Source organism: Alexandromys fortis, unplaced genomic scaffold (genome assembly GCF_014885135.2).
Source record: "Alexandromys fortis isolate MF-2015 unplaced genomic scaffold, M_Fortis_MF-2015_v1.1 scaffold_15, whole genome shotgun sequence".
In the NCBI taxonomy this organism is placed as follows: domain Eukaryota; kingdom Metazoa; phylum Chordata; class Mammalia; order Rodentia; family Cricetidae; genus Alexandromys; species Alexandromys fortis.
In genome coordinates, this window is record NW_026067911.1 from 10,166,739 (window position 1) to 10,182,081 (window position 15,343).

Sequence of the window (15,343 nt, forward strand, 5' to 3'; positions counted from 1 at the left end):
ACCATCCATAAATCTAGTTCTATAGGATCCATTGCCCTCTTGCCTCTGAGGGCAACATGCACACACTTGGTGCACAGGTTTACATATAGGCAAAACACCCATATACATAAAACAAATAATATAATTAAAAGGTCAGCATTAAATATTTTTATAATAACTAGCCCTCTTCTATTTGTTTCTATCTTAGAAATTGATATCCCAACCCATACCCATAGGGAGTATTTCTTTTCTCCCTGCCCAGCCCCAAATAGGTTCTCACTATACAGCTCTGGCTGTCCTGGAACTCACTCTGTAGACCAAGCTGGCCTCGAACTCACAGACATCCGCCTGTTTCTGCCTCCTGAGTGCTAGGATTAAAGACATGTGCCAGGATGCTCCCCGCACAGAGTATTTCTAATATTAAGTGAACTTCAATTTTAAGTTGCTGTGTGCTGTAACTGAGTGATGTGGTTGAGGAAGTACTGAAAAGGAGCCAGGCAAAGTTTCCTTCCAGTGTAAAAAGCCCTTCTGAAAAATACCACAAATGCTGTAAATAATAAAAAAATATTATAGTTCCCTAATGCCTAATGAGTGCAATTCAGAGACCCTGTTCCAACGAAGGCAGAAGGTGAACAAGGGAGACTCTGGATATCAAACTCAGGCCTTTACACATAGGCATTTGCACACATGTGGACACACAGACACACATACAGGAGGAAACGAGAGGTTTACACTTTTAAGCATTTACAAGTCAGTTAATCTAATTGTTCCAATCACTACTACTGAGGCACAGTTTAAGACAAGATGGTGCTGTGTAGACTGTGGTTACTACAATATAAAGGAAAAGTCCCCCAGTGCATGAAAGACGTCCTGGAGACTGAAGATTAAATCACCAAGAGTTCTATTCAACAATTATGAGAAAATTAAAAACAAAAGGTGTACTATTCATCTCAGGGAAATGATGGATTTGCCAGCTGCAGTAAGTGCTTTCTTTGAAATCCTCTCATGACAAGTTAACACAGCATTGCCAGATGTTTTTTCTATTGAAGTACACTATAATATGCTTCAGCTACTTTTAGTAATTATGCATTTGTAATCTGCCAGTACCTGCAGCTGCTGCTCATCCTGTTAATTAAAAAAAAAAAAACAACTTAAAAAAGTTATAGTAGCCAAACATTACAGATGTACAGCCAAAAAAATATGTTTTAGAAATTAAAATGAATTCCTTAGACTCAAATACAATGTAATCGACTACACATAGACATAGACACAGACAGACAGACAGACAGACAGACAGACAGACAGACAGACACACACAACTGACTCAGACATAAACACAGAATTGAGCATCACCAATCTCAAAAACAGATTAGAGATGAAACCTTTTAAAGTATTAACCTTATGCATAAAATATTCCTAAAGTCTGAAAAATAGTAAAGTTTAAGTCTGGGCAGCAGGAAGAAGGAGGGAGGAGTCAGAATAGGAGAAGTTTATTCTGTACACTGTATTAGCTGTTCGTTCATTACTTGAACACAATGATAAGGAACAATCATTTCAATCTCATTGACGGTAACAGGTAAGAGTTAGCTTACAGTTCAGTGACATAAAAAGACTAGGTAGGCTATCAGGGGGTGCAGGAAAAGGAAAGAGTATTTTAGGGCAACTGGAATGCTTTATACAGAAAAAGTGGGATTTCAGTTAGGTTTGGAGGGAAGGTAATTTTTTGGTAGGAAAGCTGCAAAAGGACAAGTACAGAAACCAACAGTATGCACAAAATGGTCCCAAATCACCTTTTGCCCCTAAGTGTTCCTTCTATTTCAACTCCTGTTCCTATCCCCACCCACCTCTAGTCCACCTACAAAATCTATTCTAGTTTTCCTTCCCAGGGAGATCCAAGTGTTTGCCCTTGAACTGTCCTTGTTACTTAGCTTCTCTGGGTCTGTGGTTTGTAGCATCGTTATCCTTTACAGCTAATATCCACTTATAAGTAAGTACATACCATGGTATAGTTTTCTGGGTCTGGGTTATTTTATTCACTGCTATGAACTTTTCTAGTTGCCTGCAAATTTCATGTCACTGTTTTTAACAACTGAGTAATACTTCATTGTGCAAATGTACCACATTTTCTTTAACCACTCTCCGCCCGAAAGACATCTAGGTTGGTTTCAGGTTCTGGCATGTATGAATAAAGCACTATGAATATAAGTGAGTAAGTGACCATGCGGTATGAAGGAGCATCCTTTGGGTATATGCCCACCAGTGGTGTGGCTGGGTCTTGAGGTACATTGATTCCCAACTTTCTGAGAAACTGCCACACTGATTTCCAAAGTGGCTGTACAAGCTTGCACTCCTACCAGCAATGGAAGTGTTCCCCTTCCCCCACATCCTCTCCAGCATGAGTTGTCTCTTCTGTTTTTGAGTTTAGCCATTCTGACAGGTTCAAGATGAAAGCTCAGTTGTTTTGATTCGCATTTTCCTGATGGCCAAGTATGTTGAACATTTCTTTAAGTATTTTAAGCCATTTGGGATTCCTTTGTTGAGAATTCTTTTTGTATCTGTATCCCATATTTTAATTGGACTATCTGGTTTTATTGAGGTCTATTTTCTTGTGTTCTTAATATATTTTAGAAATTGGACCTCTGTCAGATGGGGGGTTGGTGAAGATGTTTTCCCATTCTGTAGGCTGCCATTTATTTGCCTTACAGACGGTTTTCAGTTTCATGAGATCCTATTAAGTAATTGTCGATTTTAGTGCCTTTGCTATTGGCATTCTGTTCAGGAGTTATCTCCTGTGCCAATGCATTTCAGGCTATTTCCCATTTTCTTTCCTATCGAGTTCAGTGTATCTTGGTTTATATGTTGAGGTCTTTGATCCAATTGGACTTGAATTTTGTGTAGGTGATATATATGGACCTATTTGTATTCTTTTACATGCCAACATCCAGTTAGACCAGCACCATTTGTTGAAGATGCTTCCTTTTTTCCATTGTATAATTTTGGCTTCTTTGTCAAAAATCAGGTGATTATTTCCACAAGATGCAACTCCCAGATGAAGAGGTATAGGTGGTCAATAGTTGCTGAGAGAGGGAGAATCAGTTTTCTCTAGAGACCAGGAGGCTGTCCTATCTCAAGTAGGTAGCCCTGAACACGTACATACAATCAATGCTAAATGGGACTCAATAGGTTGCAGAGCTGTGTGTGTAATACAATAGCGATTAAAGGTCATGGATTTGTGAATGAACTGGGGTGGAGTGATACAATAGAAGCCTGAGCAAGAGGGAGAGAGACAGGAGTGATATAGATGCAATGTTCATAAATAAATCATTCTCAAAAAAAAAAAAGAAAAAGTAAATGAGTTCTTTTCCCAGTAGGGGTATCTTGGCTTTGAGTTTTTTGTTTGGACAGGGTCAGATTAGCCAGGCTTCTATTGTGAAATTGTTACGGAGCTAAGAATGACCTTCAATTCTGATCTTCCTAGCAGAATGTACCAACAAATGCCTCTCGAGTTTAAATGTATAAGACAAACAAACAGAAAAAATAAACAATCTTGCCCATGTTTGATCTGATAGTGGGTTTAATTCTCTCTTTTTTGGTTTTTCGAGGCAGGGTTTCTCTGTGTAACAGTTTTGGCTGTCTAGGAACTCAATCTGTAGATCAGGCTGGCCTCGAACTCACAGAGATGTGCTTGCTTCTGTCTCCCCGAGGGTTTAATTTTCTTAAATTTGAAAGAAATATATTTTTTCCCTCTTCTTCCTTTTTCTAAGATGTCAAAGAAATCACCACATTGCTACAACTTTGGTAGTTTTAGATAATTTAGTGTATTCATTACTTTTCTATTGCTATGATAAAACACCGTAACCTAAGAAACATAGCTAAGAAAGCATTTAGTTTGGTTTATAGTTATAGAGTCCATGATGACAGAGCAAAGGCATGGTGGCAGGAACAACTGAGAGCTCACATCTCAAACCTCAAGCAAGAGGCATATAGCACACAGGAAATGGTTTTTGAAATCCTTAGCGCTTCAGTGATATACTTCTTCGAAGGGTACATTTCCCAATCCTTCCCAAACAGTTCCACCAACTGGGAACTAAATATTCAAACATGAATCTAAAAGGGTTTTTCTCATTTAAGCCCCACATTTTGGGTTTAGGAGGTCACTTAAACAAGACTTGGCTTTAAAGATAGGTAAGAAGGAAAACTTTGAAATAGAAAAACAAAAACAAATCAAGATCTAGTCAGAGTTCCTGGATTCAAGTACACAGTTGGATTCAACTTTATAAGCAAGTGATAGCTTGTTACCCATATGAACATGTGTGAGTATCTGAGCAGCAAAAGGGGAATATCCAAATAAAATTTTAGGCTAAAATCGCATTTAAGTAGGACTGCTTATTGGATGCTTGGTTAGTTTGTTTTAAATCTCTTATTTCATGGAGTGTTTGTTTATTTCTCTCTCAGTGTACTTAACTACTATTTGGTGCTATGCTATTTTTATGGAGAACCGATTTTAAAAAGATTCCTAATACTTAATTGGGACTCCAAGAAGGAGGCAATATAAAAAACAGAGGTGAAATCTGGGGATGACTGGAGAGGCTGGCCGACACTGTGACAGCAGGGAAGATGAGAACAGAGGCAATGAACATATTTGTGACACAAACTGGAGTCCTCTTTCCTCAATGAAATGGCAACTGAGGTTACTGTATTAGTTACTTTTTTATGGCTTTGATAAAACACTATGACCAAGGCAACTTACAGAAGAGTTTATTTGAGGCTTGGGGCTCCAAAGGGATGAGTCCATCACCATCATGATGGAGAAGTGTGGCAGCAGGCATAGCTATTGGAGCAGAAAGGAGAGAGCTCATATGGAGAACCCCAAGCAGAAAGCACAAAGAGGAACAGAGGATCGTGAGAAGACTTTAAACCCCTGAGGACCTGTGTGGCGTGCTCTGCTCACTCAAGAAGTTGACTACAACCAACTGAAAAACTCCATTTCTTTCCTTCCCAGATCTGCATCTACCTTCACTGTATGTCATACAAGGTAAAGATTTAAAATACAAGAGCATAGTAATACTTTTAAGCCAAAGATTAACTGTAAAAGTCCTTTAATTAAAAACGTGGCATATACATGCAACATTAGTTTAAATTACTCTGATAGTAATTCTCCATAGTAGTTCTGATAATATTCTGTAGCTACAGTCTATTTTAACTTTCAAGATGTTGCCACTACCTGGCCACATAATCAAGTGACCTCCAGTTTGCAGCAAGACACATGGACCACTGTACTAAATTGAATGGAATATTTTAAATATTTATTATTTTTATTGATTCTTTATGAAATTTTATACCTGTATACAATGAATTTGATCAAATTCACCCCACTTCAACTTCATGTCTTTGTCTTGTTCTTAAATATATTCACTGAGTCCAATTTGTGCTACCCATGTATGTACAGGAGTAGGAACATCAACTGAAGTGTGTTCTCTTCCTCCCTAAGTAACAATCAACTGTCAGTAGCTTTTCACTTAAGAAGGGGGGCATCATGAGACTTTCTCCCTCCATGTTGGGATGTTAACCTCAACATTATTAAAACAAAAAAGTGATGAAAATAGCATATTCAAGCCCTGAATGAAAAAAACCCAAACAACTAAAAAACCAAGCAGAACACTGGAGCAAGTACTGTCTGTGCCACGGAGGACATTTACCCCCTTTCACACCTGGGATGTGGTTCTGCCATCATCAGAGAAAGGGTGTAGTAATAGAGACATCCTATAATTGACCTGGGGCTCCAGAGGTTTCCCTCTCAGGGAAGGGTGAGCCACACCTAAATCCATGTTCCTGATATACTATGAGGCATGCTAAATAATCCTGCAAGTAAAAAAAGTATCCCCATAAAGTTAACAAAGTAAACTGCTAACATTTGGCACAGGGAGGAGTACATTAAAAGCATGTCAAAAAACCAGGACTGACAACTTATCAAAATACACCAGACCAACAATTGGTGATGGCCTGACATTTCAGCACTAAGTGGTGTGTGTTTGTCTGATAGGATTTACAGGCAGAGAACTCAATGTCTCTGAGGCTGGGGCTCAATGCGACTCATTTGAATTTCTGTCCTATCTACACATCTGTTCACCCATCTATCCAGATCAGTCCTCACCTTGAAGGTTCTCTTGTCTTTGTTTGACTCTGATTGACCCTGCAGTCCTGGGGCTGTGTCTTCAGCAGCTCTTTAAATGGTCTAGTTAATATCTTATTAATACCTGCTGTGGCTCTCTTTGTGTGTGTACCAGCTCTCTGCCTCTAGCAAGGCCTTTGAGCTCTGTGGCCTCTTTAATCCTTTTGTAGTCACCTGTAATCTCTGTCTACAGACACAGTCAGTCTCCTCTCTCTCTCTCTCTCTCTCTCTCTCTCTCTCTCTCTCTCTCTCTCTCTCTCTCTCTCTCCCTTTCTCTTTTCTTCCCTCCCCCCTCTCCTTCTCTCCCTCCCCCCACTGTGTATGTGAAGTCTAATGTGTGATCTGAGAGTTAATGTTAATGATGATTGGAATAAAATGACAGGTTGTGATTGTGAATAGTCAGCTTCCAAAGGAAATGGGAATGATTTTCTAAACTGTAGTCAATAAAACTAACATTGCTTGTAAGTTTACAGTTAATAAATTCTGACATTGTAGAAAGACACAAATGTGTTTGTATTTCTGGCATAGCACACTCACAGTATTCTCATTTTAAGACTTCGAATATAATGTGTGTGTCAATGATTGGTATGGAAAGTCCTTTTGGCTATGTGTTGCTTTTTATCAGTTAATAAATAAAGTTGTTTCAGCCAGTGGCTTAGCAGAATAGAGAGAGTAGGTGGAGTCAAGAGAAACCATGTAACCGCCAGAGGAAAAAGACATGAGTTGTCGGCCAAAACTCTGCTGGTAGGCCATGCGACCTCAAGTTAAAATAAAAATAATAAAAATGGATTAATTTAAGATGAAAGAGCTTGCTTAAAATACACCAGGGTCATTGGCCAAGCAACGTTGTAATTAATACAGTTTTCTGTGTAAATATTTCAGGTCCGGGCAGCTGAAAATGAACAATCAACCTCCGACAACAAATGATTCTCACCTTTACAGCTTCTGTTGCAATCCTTCCTCTAATGCCACGTGTTTAAGAACAGTTAAAAGCCTGACTTAAAGTGTCTATTGGCAAGCTCATACTCAACATGGCACTAAGCAAACCAGTTATTTTCAACCCTTGAAAGCTTAGTCCTGGGGTTGGGAAGATGGCTTAGTGGGCAGGTGTTTACTATACAAGCATGAGGATCTGAATTCGGATCCCTGTACCCTAGTAAAGAGCCAGGTGTGACTGTGCATCTGTAAACCCAGAGCAGTGGGCAGACAGGAGGATTACTGGTGTTCCCTGGCCAACCAGCTCTAGGTTCAATGATAAAACCCTGCCTTAAAAGTAAGGTGGAGAGTGACTGAGAAAGATACATCAAGTTTTGGCTTCCAGAGGCACACATGGGCATGTATGCCCCACACCCTCAACACAAACTTTTATATATTACCCTCACACCAAAACAAAACAACCCAAAGCCCACAAACCAAATCAAACCAATTCACTAACAAACCAAACAAAATCCCACTCACCCTACACCCTCTTCTCTTTGGATCCTTGGCAGTATGGGTCTCTTTACCTTTGCACTCTACCCGTTATGGTCTGTTTTTAAAACATACTTTACTCTTTTTAGAACAATTTCAGGTTTTCTGAAGTCCATTTCATAACATCTACTTCAACTTTTAAGTGGACAGAAACTCAACAGTTTCATCTTGAAACTCTTGAGCATCCCAGGACACTGGAACAATCTCAAGCTCTTTCTGAGGAGGCATCAGAAAACTTTCTGTAAAAATGATTTATTATGTGTGTGCATGTGCCACAGTGTGTGGAGGGCTGAGGACAACACCATGGTGCAAGGTAATAAAGCAGTGTCCCCATGCATCATGGCAGTGCTACTGACACTGTCCTAAGACGATGGCCCAAGACCTAATGCAAACCAAATTCTCACGGGGTTAACAGAAGGATTCTTCATTGGGAAAAGAGAAACCTAAACTCAGCATTTCTCAGAGGACTCCCATGAGGGAGGCGTGTTCCTAGTGGTCGAGGTCAATGCTTACACATGGTGTCAGTCCTCCCCTCCCACTCTTGCCTGTACTCGGGGTCGGGACTCAGGTTGCTGGGCTTGCACACAAGCACCTTTACTGGCTGAACCATGCTGCTGGTCCATGAACTTTCTTAAAGGGTCAGAGAGGAAACAAGACTTCATAAGCCAAATGAATTCTAAACGTTACATGTGTTAAATACATACACGTAAGATTCTATGCTTCGGTGTCCTCCCCAAACCACTGTATTATGTGGAATGTTCATTAAATTAATAAAAAACAAGGTACTTTATTTGATTTATAATGCCATGTTTTCTTTCTCTTTAGAATGTATTTCTGTGCAGTGTATACATGTATGCTTCTGTGTGTAGGTATGTGTCCATGTAGAGGTCAGAGGTCAACATCTAATGTCTTCCTCAGTTACTCTGTATCTCTCAGTGAACCTGGTTCTTACTGATTTGGCTGGCTGGGGAGGGCCAAGCCCAGGATGCCCTCTTCTCAGTGTTGGTGCACACCACCAGCTTACTTAGCTTGTTACTTGCGTGCTGGGGATTATGATTGGGTTGCGAGCAGTTTAGCCACTGAGATGTCTCATGGGCCCCATGCTGAATATTTTATAGCACTTCAGTGAATGTTTTCTGAGTAAAAATATAACATCCAGACTTACACTCCTGGTTGTGTAGTATGTGTGTTTGTCTGTGCAGGCAGAGGACAACTATGGGTGTCATCTACTATTTTTTTTTTTTTTGAGACAATCTTTCACTGATTAGGAACTAAGTAAGCAGGCAAGGATGGCTGGCCCACGGTGAGGCCAAGTATCTATCTGTCTCTCCATAAATATGGTGCACACGACACCATAACTATTTTTTTTAAATGTGGGTTTTAGGGATCCAATTTAGGTCCCCATGCTTGCTAGTACTTTACTGAGAGACCTGTCACCCACTCTTCAAAATTATACATTAAAAAACAAAACAAAACAAATAGAGCAGAACAGTAAACTACAGGTTAAAATCATTTCTTCTGTAAAACATCAATTGCTCAACAATTATTAATAGTAAACTTACTTTGTTGATTTGTAAAACAAGTATCAAGCAACTACTAAGAGTGGACCTACTTTAGATTGCTGATCCTCATTTCTGCACTTTCGGTAAGTTTCTTTGTTTCTTCTTTCCATCTATTGGCTGTCTTTTGTTGAACTGCCAATAGATGTCTCAGTTCAACAACAGTGTTCCGATTACTGTCCTCCATCTCTCTCAACTGAACTTCAAACCCATGCTCCTTTATTGAGAACTGATGCTCCATTGTACTGACCTGAGGAGTAAAAGGAACAGTCATTTTCCTTTCAGAATTCTAGGAGCTGTGTCAGCCAATGGCATATACAAAAAGAGTAATCCACTATGCTTGTTAGATTTAGAAACCTTGGGGCGAAGCACCCAAGTAAGCAGTTAAACTTACAACTGGTCTCCACCACAAATGAAATCTATGTATATTTTAATGAAACCACAACTACCATGGACTATAATTTATTTACTTATTTTAATTTTTGGAGACAGGGTTTCTCTGTGTAGCTCTGGTCACTCTACAGACCTCAAACTCAGAGATCCACCTGCCTCTGCCTCCCAAGTGCTGGGATTAAAGCTGTGTGCACATATATTTTACTGTAAGGTAGCACAATTACTTTACATATATGATATGATGAAATGTCATTTTATCTTTTGAATATGGATCTAACTGAATTAGTATTATAAGGATAATTCTTTTCCTCTTGAACCACAGTGTGCTTCTGCTACAAAATTAGGTCATCATTAAAATTTATTTCTGAACTTATTTTGTGCTATTTATCAATATGATTATTCTAATGTCGACAATACTGTCTTAATTACTGTAGCTTTATACTGATATGTTTCCTTTTCATATATTTAAGAGTAAAAATATCTTTGTAAGATACATGACTATTTCTTTCAGATTTCATACTCTTATGGATGCCCACAGCCTTTGTTATCTGCAATAAAATAGTCAATAACTGCATGTTGGTAGGAATTAGGTCAGAACATGACATCTTATGATTCTTTGCAGCAGCAATAAGCAGAGTGCAACAATGGTACTTTTTATCCTCACTGTGGGCCTGGAAGGTAAGGATCTTTATTATAAACACCTAGTGCCATTGACAAAAATGTCATGGAATGGAGGAAGGTGAAGAGATGCTGATGGAACACCTCGTGTCTCCTGAACATGCCTGAAGGGGATCAAAGGCAAGGATTTTTCTAAGATGAGACTTTTGCCCTGTGCAGTCTTCTTGTTGATGTTTTTATACTAGCTAGCTAGGAGGGGCTCGGAGAGAAAACTGATGGAACATCCTTACTGATCTTGAAGAAATTCAGTGTCTGGGAAGCTAATGGAGGAGAGAGGATGGCAGACTATAAAGCTGTCTAAGCTACAGTTCTGCTAGTGCTGCTTAAGTTACTTTGGCAGGAAGATTAGCTTGTTGTGTGTTTAGAAAATAACTATTTTTTAATTGCGCATATAAAGAGAAGACAATCAGGTTGTGGAACCTTGCCAAGTACCACTGGTCAATAATTTGAATTAGGATTTCATATTATCTGTTAAGAAGGTGCACACATGTGCGTGTACACACACACACACACAAACACACACACAACCTGAAGAATGCTTTACTGGAACTCTAATTAATATTCTCTATACCTTGATTTTTCCCAAGAATACATTTAACTAATTTTGAAAATACCTTTAATTTTGCTTTTTTTTGAGCCTCCAGAGCAACTCTTCTCAAATCCTCAGTCTCCTTCTGCAGCTGCTCATTTTCTTGCTGAAGCTTCAGCCTTTGCTCACTGACAAAGCCACAGTTCTCCCTCTCAGACTCCAGTACAGTTTGAAGTTTCTGGATCATTTCATGGGAACGTGATATTTCTTCTGAGGAACTGTTTTTTTTTTAAACAAATGAAACAAAACAAAAAGACTAAAATGTGTACATTTTACAATTTAGACTTTTCTATTCTGACTTACTTCTTTTCACTTCAACATGGTGGTGGAGATTGAGCCAGGGCTAGATCCATAGCCCTCTTTTTACTTTAGTCTAATGTGGTTTCAAAATGTATGTAATACCCGGTAAAATCATCTAATTTAACAGTTTTAAGTAAGGACAGACAAGCTGACCTGCTATTACTCATTTAGAAAATCAATGTGAAATTTCTTTCAAACTTTTCCCTAATGTTGAGAATTGCTACATCAAGAGAACAATGTGAATCCAATAGTTAGCAGATGAAATAGCTGCTAATCAAACTTTTACTTAATGTTAGTACCAAAGAAAAACACAACACAGCTGACCACATCACAAATTAAAGTAAAAACAATCTGCATATTCCCTGTTAAACACCTTAGCTTATTTTAGCACAGATTAATAGACTGATTTCTTGAAATTTTCAGCCATGGATTATTAGATCAGGTATTCTTTAAATATTTATGTTTCTATCAATATACTGTTAACTTCATTCCCATTTTCTGAAATTTCCATCTTTCAATTCCAGAGAACCAGTCACTCTGAACATACTCCGGTTTCTAGTTGTCATAGGAAATATGCAATGCTACTAATATTGAGATGGCTTAATAGAAATATTGCTGGGCATGGTTATTTATTCCAGTACTTGGAAACTTGAGGCAGGAGGATTACCTTGAGTTTGAAGCCAGCCTGGGCTACATAGTAAGTTCCAAGCTATATGCTATAGCATGAGACCTAGTTTCAAAATAAAAAGCCAAACATCTCAATTACTGGTTAAAATAACTGATAAGGAGAGAAATTCCTAATATGCACAAACAGTTTTTACCTGATGGCAGTTTTTTTTTTTTTTTTTTTTTTTTTTTTTTTTTTCCGAGACAGGGTTTCGCTGTAGCTTTGGAGCCTGTCCTGGAACTAGCTCTTGTAGACCAGGCTGGCCTCGAACTCACAGAGATCTGCCTGCCTCTGCCTCCCTAGTGAGTGCTGGGATTAAAGGCGTGCGCCACCACCGCCCGGTTTAAATCTGATGGCAGTTTTACAACCATGAACCACAGCTTATGGTTCTATTCCAACCCTAACTTTCCAATGCTTATGGTTGGCTCTGATCTTTATCTCTGTCCTGTTTAGACTTTTGCTTTTCAAGTTCTTCCCACATTCTTCTAAGTTTTAAGTTCTATATGAAATCATTCATTTCTATAACATAGAGTTTTAATTCTATATAAAGTCATTCATTCCTATAACACATGTAGCTATATTTTCTTTTTATACAGTAAAGTTTCAGTAATCAGCTTCTCAATGAAATAGTATATAAAGGCACTTGTCATAAAAGGACATTAGCAACAGAAGCAATTATGTGTGAGCCTTCTAAGAGAAGTCCATATATGTACCACCAGCAGCAGCAAAACAGGGGAAAAAAAGAGGGATCATTAGAGATTAATGGAAATTTGAGAAACAGTGAAGTTAGCATTTCTGAAATTAGAGCTGGGCAAAAGAATGCACACTTAAAAGGAATCCTGTGAATGAAGTGATCATAAGCAAATATTTATCAAGTATACCCGGAGGATACATGAAAAGATAGCCTGGAGAAAAAACAAAAACCAGCCTATGCATGTGGAGGGCATGGAAAGCTCCACTGCTTCCCTGTGGGTTGGGGAAGACAGAAGAAATGATGCTGGAGAGAAGCACATGGCTGTGGAGATAGCTGGACGCTTTGAGATTGCCCATCATCTCAGCAAAGCAAAAGAACTGATGTTAAGAAGAAGTCTAATGTAAAGATGGACTAGGACGTGTCCTTTATGGGACATTTAAAATTCTAAAGAGATGATTTTACATGTCAGAAATATGGAAAAGCTTTTTACCTTTGCTCACAACCCATATGCAGGATGTGAAAACAATAAAAATGAATTCACACTGAGGAGAATCAGTATGAAAGTATGCAAAACAGAACTCCTTTAGATAAATTTCATTCCATAATTTTAAAGAAGTCACACAGAAAAGAAGCATCATTATGTAATGTGGTGGTTTGATGAGAGTGGTCTGTATAGGTTCGTATATTTGCATGTTTAATCCTGAGCTGGTAGAATTGTTTGGGAAGGATCAGGAGGTATAATAGTCTTGCTGAGGAGCTGTGTCACTGGGGATGAGCTTTGAAATTCCACAAGCCCATGGGGTCCAGTTAGTGCTCTTTCTCTCTGCTTCCTGCCTGGGAATGTAGCTTCCAGCTACTGCTTTAGTGCCATGTCTGCCTGCCTGACACCAGGCGTCTCATGATGCTGATCATGAGCTAACCCTCTGACACAGTAAGCAAGACCCCAATTAAATGTTTTCTTTTATAAGTTGCTTTGGTCATGGTGTCTCTTCACAGCAATAGAATGGTAACTAAGACACTAATAAATATAAGTCTTAAAATGCTGTCTTCTGTTTATACTCATGGAAAAACTTCATGCATAGCAAGCATATGAGAAAAATGTTTTTATATCAACTATGCAACTTAACATACGCCAATAAGCTCAGAGACAAACTAGCATTTACAAATGCTTAACCAGACTAATTCAAAGACAGAGAAAATGCTGTGTTTTTGTTACCATCCAATTCTAGAAAAATTTTCTACTTCTATCCTGATTTCTTTGATGACTCATGAAATAATGTTCAATTTCTGTGAGCTTGTGTGTTGTCAGAATATCTAAGTAATAAAATTAGAGTTTAAAAGGGAGACAACAACAAACACAATGAAATTTAGAGCTTCACTAGGGCATATTTTGAAAAGTTTATGTTCTAATGAATTTGAAAAGTCTAGAAAAATTTCTAGATATGACCTACCAAAATTAAACCAGAATTTAGATAACTACAATAGATCTGTAGTAATGAAAATGTACCAGTAATAAAAATTTTCTCAATTAAAAAAACTGAATTCTATAGAAGTTTAAAGAACTATTACCAATGTTCCTCAAACTATTGTATAAGATGGAAAAGGAAAGAATGGTACTAAATTCATTTACAAAGTCAGTATTACCTGATATTAAAATCAGATAAAGACATTACCAAAGAAGAAATTGTAGGATAATTTTATTCCTGAAGAAGGATCTAAAAGGTCTCAATGAAATACTTACAAAGTGAATTCAACCAAACATCAAAAAGAACATTCAACATGACAAAGTCGGCTTCTTTTTAGGATAAAAGCATGATTTGGAATGTTTATCTACAAATGTAATACATTACAATTATAAATTCAAGAATGGAAATGAGGTAATCATCTCAATGGATGCAGAAAGGCTTTCAACGAAGTTCAAAATGCCTTGACAAAAAAACCAAGAACTCAAGAATCATACCTCAAAATAGTAAAAGCTAACCACAATAAAATAGACAACGTTATAGTAAATGGGAAAAGGCTTCATGCATTTCCTCAAAAATCAGGAATGAGAAAAAGTGTCTGTTCTCTCCACTTATTCAATGTAGTGAATGGAGTTTTAACTATAGCAGCAACAAGAGAAAGTAATAAAAAGGATACAAGTAGAAAACAAAGGAGCTAAGTTATTTCTATTTGCAGATATATGGTGTGATACAAAAAGGAACCTAACAACTCAACATAGAACTGAAAAACACTTTCAATAAAGCATCATGATACAAAAGTCAATGAGAGAAATCAGTAGCTTTTTAATATACTGATATATAACAAGCACTGAGAAAACATAAGGAAACAATTCCCATAAAAACCCCTAGTAATATACCTACATATTCAATGTAATCCCCATAAAAATTACACTGGCATTCTTCACAGAACTAGAAAAAAAATCCTAAAGTTCATGAAGCACAAAAGACACTGAGTAGTAAAGCAATCCTAAGCAAAAAGAACAATGCTAGAAGTGTCACAGTATCTTATTTCAAGTTATGTTGCATAGCCACAAAAAGAAAAACAGCATGTAAGTACTACAGCATGTAAGTACTACATCATGTAAGTACTACAGAAATACAAATAAAAAGAATAGAATAGATGACCCAGAAATGACCCTGGTTCTTGACGAAGGTTTCATAATCATACTAGAGAGAGAGAGAGAGAGAGAGAGAGAGAGAGAAACCAAACCAAAAATCCTCTTCAATAAATGGGGCTGGGAAAGTCACATGTAGTAGAAAGAAATTAGGTCCTTTTCTTCCACTTTGTACAAAAATCAATTAAAAGTAAAGACTTTATAATGTTTAAAATCATTAGGGAA

At 37.9% G+C, this 15,343-nt stretch overlaps 1 protein-coding gene across 2 annotated transcripts in view; it reads right to left on the reverse strand.

Moving 5' to 3' along the window:
• Sclt1 (sodium channel and clathrin linker 1) overlaps nucleotides 1-15,343 on the reverse strand; it is a 92,382-nt gene that overhangs the window by 11,033 nt on the left and 66,006 nt on the right. For both annotated transcript variants that reach the window (XM_050138404.1, XM_050138405.1), the window contains exons 14-15: nucleotides 10,866-11,058; nucleotides 9,234-9,430 (exon numbers count right to left, since the gene is read on the reverse strand). In XM_050138404.1, the coding sequence (XP_049994361.1) occupies nucleotides 9,234-9,430; nucleotides 10,866-11,058 (390 nt within the window). The remainder of the gene's footprint in view (nucleotides 1-9,233; nucleotides 9,431-10,865; nucleotides 11,059-15,343) is intronic.